Here is a 6913-nt window from a genome sequence, read left to right as displayed (position 1 = left end):
AGAAAGAAAGAAAGAAAGAAAGAAAGAAAGAAAGAAAGAAAGAAAGAAAGAAAGAAAGAAAGGGAGAGAAGGAGGGAGGGAGGGAGGGTGGGAGAGAGAGAGAGAGAGAAAAAGAAAGAAAGAAAGAAAGAAAGAAAGAAAGAAAGAAAGAAAGAAAGAAAGAAAGAAAGAAAGAAAGAAAGAAAGAAAGAAGGAAGGAGGGAGGAAAGAAAAAAAGAAGGGAAGGAAAGAATAAAGGGAAAAGTTACCTTTTGCCATTGTCTTTGTTTCTGGTTTTTCTTTTTTCTCAATTTTTTCCTTGTGAGTTGCTTAAACAGAAAATGTTATATTAGTACATACTTTTAGTGGATTTCAAGACCAAGCTTTCTCTTTACCTCAATTTTATTTTTAAAGATTTTATTTATTTATTTGACAGAGAGAGACACAGAGAGGGAGGGAATACAAGCAGGGGGAATGGGAGAGGGAGAAGCAGGCTTCCCCCGCAGCAGGGAGCCCGATGCCGGGCTTGATCCCAGCACTCTGGGATCATGACCTGAGCCGAAGGCAGACGCTTAACGACTGAGCCACCCAGGCGCCCCTCTTTACCTCAATTTTTATAGCCATCAAAATCATGAACTATTTTGAGGATCGATGACATTAATAAGCCTGACTTAGAAATAAAAAGATACTAATGTAATAATAACTGTATAAAACCCAATTTAAAAGACTTGGCACTAGGATTTAGAAAGCATTTTGAAAGCTAGTCTCACTCTCCTTTTTAAAGTTATTATTCTAAATAGATAAAGTTTTCAGGAAAGACGAACTGAGAGAACAAATTTATAATAATTTGTGAAAAGATGTTATTTTATCAGGAAGAAACATCTCTTCATGATTAAGATAAATATTTAAACCAGAATTAGAGCTTTGATTCATAACAGTGTTTCACAACAAGGACATAATTGACATTTGGGGAAATAATTTCTTACTATAAGGGACTATCTTATGCATTAAAAAAATGCTTAGGATCTCGGGGCGCCTGGGTGGCTCAGTGGTTGGGCGTCTGCCTTCGGCTCAGGTCATGATCCCAGCGTCCTGGGATCGAGCCCCGCATCAGGGTCCCTGCTCCACGGGAAGCCTGCTTCTCCCTCTCCCACTCCCCCTGCTTGTGTTCCCTCTCTCGCTGTCTCTCTCTGTCAAATAAATAAAATCTTAAAAAAAAAAATACTTAGGATCTCTCGTCCCTGCTTTACCAAATGTCCTTCACTCTAATGAAAGTTTTTCTAAATAATCAATCCCTAAGAAATAGCATCTTTGGTAGAGAACAACCAATGAAGTATAACGTAATCACAAATGATTACTGATCGAGTGCAGCTTCTTAATTGAATAGTATTTGACATGATACCTGAAACATTATACCTTCTCATCGTTATGTAATAAATTAATAAATCAATATGAATTTATTTCACTATCTTCTATTAAGTAAAGGAGCCCTGAGACATACAGAAGCATGTGCAGGTTAGCCAATGTTCAAATGTATTAAACTGTGTGTGGTTTGGTAGTTTCCCAAACCACCATATATTTTTCAACATTTATGTATTATTTATTGGAGAATAGTGGGAATAAAGCAATTATAGAAAATTAAATGAAAAAATAAAATATTTAATTAAACAGTTGGGTTAAGGAAAGAGTCAAATTATTAGAGTAAAAAATTAGACTCCCAATTATTTCCATTTCTCCAACTATATAATAAGAACATTAATGTCCATCAGCTTTACTTGTATTATAAAAGAAAAAAATGTGCCTGAATATGTATTTAACAAACTAGTCTTTTAAAATACAGTTGATGAATAGTTTCCCAGAATCTTGGAGAGATAAGGCAAACCTCATAGAAAGCTTAAAGCACAATGCTCTGTTGAAGGCCAAGTGACCTTGGCATTTGCAGGGCTAATGAAAAAGCAGGTGCCCACACCCCCTCACCCCCACCAGGGTGTCAGTCTCTCAACCTCTCAGCCTGCCCCACCACCATCTCCACTACCATTTGGGGTTATTGGTGATAGCTTGGACAATGTTAGCTAAAGGAGCACTATGCCAAGCTAAGAAAGGCACAATTCACACAATGTCATGGGGTTGCAGTATAATAACTTTATAAAAAGCAAACTCCTTTAATTGGTATACAATGAATCAAAGGACACTTAGAATAAAGCATTTTGTTCTGCTTTCCAATTTGAAAATTTCCCATAACATTTATAATTTAGGGGCAACAAATTCTTAACCACGTTTTAACAAAAAATATTTAGCCACTGTGAAAGTTGAAAAACATCATGAGAAATATCAGATTATTTCATTTAGTCAGAGTACATAGAACCTGATGCCAATAATTCTGCATAACTTAATAGCAGAAGGGAAATAGACACCTGTTTCTAGAACAAAGAATGTGGCTGTATTGAAATCCGTGGATATTATTACTAAGTAAACGTTAATAAAGCAACAACTATTTAATTCAAAATTTTAAATGTGAGTATAGAATAAAGAAGATTGAAACATGTTTCAACTGATCTGATTCCTAAAATATTATAAAACATTCCAGCTAAGTGGAATGTTCCACAGAAGATAGCTCAGCAGGGTATGCATATTGTGGACATATAAATCAGCTGAAATCTAGCACGAATATCCTAAACATTATCCACTCTAAAAAGCAAAAAAAAAATAGAATTTTCATAACATACATTGAAATGGATTTTTGATGAATTAAAGTTAAATGTGAAATATGAAACTGATTTTAAAAACTTGAGGAAATATTAGTAACTATTTAGTTAATCTTCAAATGAAAATTCAAAAGCAGAAACACCAAAAGAAAATATCAACATATCTAGCCACATAAAAATTCAAGACTCTAAACACAAACACAGGCATACATACACACAAAAATGCACTCACACATGTCTATGCACACAGACAGAAACCCTAACTTTAACTACAAAACCTGAGAAAAATACCTGAAAAAGTGACAGACCAGGAAAATATACCCAAATGACATGCACAAATATTATCAGGAGAAATGGGTAATGAGTGTGAACAGTTAAATAAGAAATATACATCACTTAAAATCATATTTAAAAACTTCAATCTATAAATAATAAGCAGTTTAAATATATCGTGGAAGAAAATATCTCCATTTAAATACCATGAAGCTTTTTTTTAAAAAAAATTAGGAAAATATCCACTTACTGATACAGAAAGATCTCTAAGGTATATTATTAAATTACAAAAGCCAGAATATTAGGACACATTAAATTTTGTGTAAAAAAACAGGCAGAAACAGTAATCTATATTATCTTATGAACGCATATTGAGGCTCTGAAAGATGTACATAAAACTCGTAAAAGTGGTTTATTGTGTGTATGTGTGGGTAGGATGGAATGGGATCTGGGAGGCTGGGAACAGGCAGAAGGAAGCTTTTCACAATGTCTCTGTATTTGTTAAACAAGGAGTCTGCATTGCGGATTCTAAACAAATACATACAAATTAAATTTTTAAAAAAATTCCAGTCCTATAGGTAATAAAAGAATGCAAATTAAAATAAGGAAGTATACTTTCTTACCTATCAAATGGACAAATATTTTGTGAAATAATATCCTCATTGTTGGCTAAGGCAGTCTCACAACTGCCAGGAGAAAAATAGATACATTTCTAGAGAGTAAATTGGTAACAGAGTTTGAGTCTCAACCTAGAAATTACTCTTTATAGATTCAATTCTAAGGAAAATATCATAATATAATTTTTAAAAATCCAGTGTAAAAAAGAAGACTTCAAACGGGGGAGGGGCCAATGTGTAAGAACAGAGTAAGAATAACTCCATACCTTTCTTTTCAGATTTTTCTTTTTCTTTTACTTTTTCTTTTTCTCGGTGTGCAACTGGAAAGAAACAGATAAAATACTTTTTCACTTAAATAAAGGGAATAAATAATGAAATGTTTGCATAGCAATTTTTGATGTCAAAATGTTATCTGCTGCTTTTGAAAATCTTTTTTAACTGGAATGAGGTTTTACATAGTTAGATGTTTAAATATTAAGGTAACTATAAATTTTTTATTTCTACTTTCATTTCATATCCAAGCACAAACTTGTACCAAAACCAGGTCTGATTGCAAAGGTAACAATACACCTCAGCTTCTGCAAACCTTTAACTTCGATATCACGTAGTAGAAAACTTTAAAAATTTATCATGCTATATGCCAAAGAAGCCCAGCTCAACCCTGGAGAAACATCAAAATATAAAGACAGAAATACAGAGAAATAATTTTCTGAATCTGATGCAAAGTATAATCAACATAAATTGTACGTGTTACTCTTCTACAGAAACATTCACACTAAAAATTTTTGAAAATATACTGGCATGAGACTAGAACAACACCAAATCCTTTTAAAGAAAACTAAATTTAATTTACTATGAGCTATGATTCAATTAATTAATGCTGTAGGGCTCAAATTTAAGTCAAAATCTTTCTCCACAATTTAGTCGTAACTCTTATTAATAGCATGTCCAACTGTCAGACTAGAAACAAGGGAGTCATCCAGGATTCATCTTTCATTTTCCACTTTTGTTCATTTGCCAACCTCTTTCAATCTACCTTTCAATGTTCTTCTTACACATCTTTTTTTTATCCAATATTACATTCTTCACCTGTCATTTATTTACACAAAAATAAAGAAAGCACATATGTGCTAAAGATTGCTAGGCAAGACAGACTCTATCCCTGTCATTGTGATGTCAACAAGCTGATGAATAATGGAAGTTAGACAAACAACTGCAAAGGTAGTTAATGACACTTAGTATAATTGCCATGAAGAAAATAATCAGGTGGCATTCAGAGACCTACACTAGTCTCTGTATTTAGGGAATGTCCCTTGGTAGAAGTGACATTTAAAGATGTGAAAGGTGAGAAGAAATTAATCTAGTAAGGGAATGGGAAAGTAAAAGGGAAAGAGACCATTTTAAAATTTGGAGCAGAATGCCCTTCTTGCTATATTATTATTGCAAATATTATTATAATAATATTCTAACTATTCTCTTGAACCTTTAGATTGAGATTTTTCTCTCTCAGAGTAACCTTTCTAACAGGAAAATCCGATTGTACTATTGACCTGTTACATATATTAGGATCTCCCTCATGGCCTAGCATGGTATCTATTACATAGTAGGTGCTATATGAAATCTAAAAATATTTTGTTGCTTTAATGATTTGGTATTTGCTCATCAATGCAATCTTATCTCCATGAATTTCCCCTTGAACTTTACATTGCAGTTATAGCAAAATGATTGTAGCTTCAAACGCACACCATGTACCCTCCTTTCTCCCTGCCTGTGCCTTCTACCTAGAATTCCTACTCCCACACTTCCCCTTGTCAATGCGCCCTTTCAGTCCTGACTCACTTGCCTCCTCCACTGTGAAATGTTCTTTGATCTCTACTTATTTCATACACCAACAGGACCATGTGCATAATTCCATTTCAACAATTAAATAATAATACTGCCATTGTTCTTATATTTGACTCCCTAGTAGGTGAAATCTCTTTAAAGACTACACCATGTTATTTTATTTTTGTATCCCTGGCTCATCACATGATGTCTGCCCCATAGTGGAGTTTTAATAGATTTTTCTTTGAGGGAGACAAATTTTAAAATATTATAAGAAAAACTACTTTCATCTTCTAATACAATTCTATTTATTAACGATATGGTGTAGATATTATAAGCACTGCTTGCTTCTGGCCATTAAAAATTTTACAATTTATCAAACTTTCTTAAATAATTAAATCCCCAGTGAGAAACAGAAGAAAAAAATACACCTTAGAACATCTAGGCATCATTTTTCCTTACGTTTAATAGTCCTTTTAGGTGCTTCTGAGTTACTAAGCTCAATATAAATATCTCACAAAATAGACAGAGGACATCAGCATTCACACATGACCACAAGTAGCTTATTTTGGTTCTTTTGGATCACTATTAATTAAGCTAAAAACCAAAGGAGAATCTTGGCAAAAACAAAGCCTCTTTTAAAAGTTCTCTAGGGGGAACCAAGTTTGCATGAGATAAGCTGTGCTTTTGGAACCTGATTGGCAGGATCCCCAGGAGAACACCTAATCTGTGTCTCTGCTTCTGTGAGGGACCAGACCTCACCCACCTCGGGCAGCTGGCTGTCCATTCCACTAAAGGATTTTCTGGCTGATGTGTGCACAGGCATAAATGTAGGAATTAATACAAAATCAAAAGAGCAAGGGGGCTGAATTCAAACCCAAATTAGCATATTAATGCCTCATTCCTGTTACCCTGGGGGAAAATCTGGTTCCTCACAGTCTAAGTTTTGATTTACAGACACAATCCTGTATGCTGGAATTTCATTATCCCGCTCAGAAATGGTACCATAACATTGCTCAGTGGAACAGCTGGACCCATGTGCTCTAGGGAGCTGTTCAAAATGGCAGACGGCCACTAATGCTTCTTGGATGAAAACTTCAAACTTTGGCAAGACGGAGCTCAGACACCAAGTTTTAAAATTTCGTTTATCAAAACAATGCAACCATCAGTAACTGCCTTAATAATCACGTTAAAATAAAAATTAAAAAAAAAAAGAATTTGCCACAGCTGCATTTGCTAGTGCACCTCCTCTTTGCATGGAAACTACACCCAGAAGTTTTCATATGGAAGAAGAAAAAAGTACCTTCCTTCTCATCAGCTGTTTGGCAAGTTACATCTTAGCTAGGACACTTTTAGCTCAGGACAAAATAAGCTTGTTGCACCTGCTGGAGCTTAATTTGTTTGTCATCCTTATTTACAAGAAACAAAAGTCCCTTCGGTATACTGATAATTAAAAACAAATGGAATCCACCAGTTGGAATGGCCCTGATGTTTGGCATCGGAGTTGGCATGGCC

General features: G+C 34.4%; 1 protein-coding gene across 1 annotated transcript in view; it reads right to left on the bottom strand.

The window, feature by feature from the left end:
* The window catches only part of TRDN (triadin), a 394231-nt gene that overhangs the window by 223865 nt on the left and 163453 nt on the right, over positions 1–6913 (bottom strand). The window contains 2 exon segments of the mRNA XM_044917545.1: positions 249–308; positions 3841–3894. Of these exon segments, the coding sequence (XP_044773480.1) occupies positions 249–308; positions 3841–3894 (114 nt within the window).

This window comes from Neomonachus schauinslandi, chromosome 8 (assembly GCF_002201575.2).
Source record: "Neomonachus schauinslandi chromosome 8, ASM220157v2, whole genome shotgun sequence".
Taxonomy (NCBI): domain Eukaryota; kingdom Metazoa; phylum Chordata; class Mammalia; order Carnivora; family Phocidae; genus Neomonachus; species Neomonachus schauinslandi.
The sequence above is the reverse complement of the archived record's forward strand: the minus strand, read 5'-3'. Positions and strand labels throughout refer to the sequence as shown.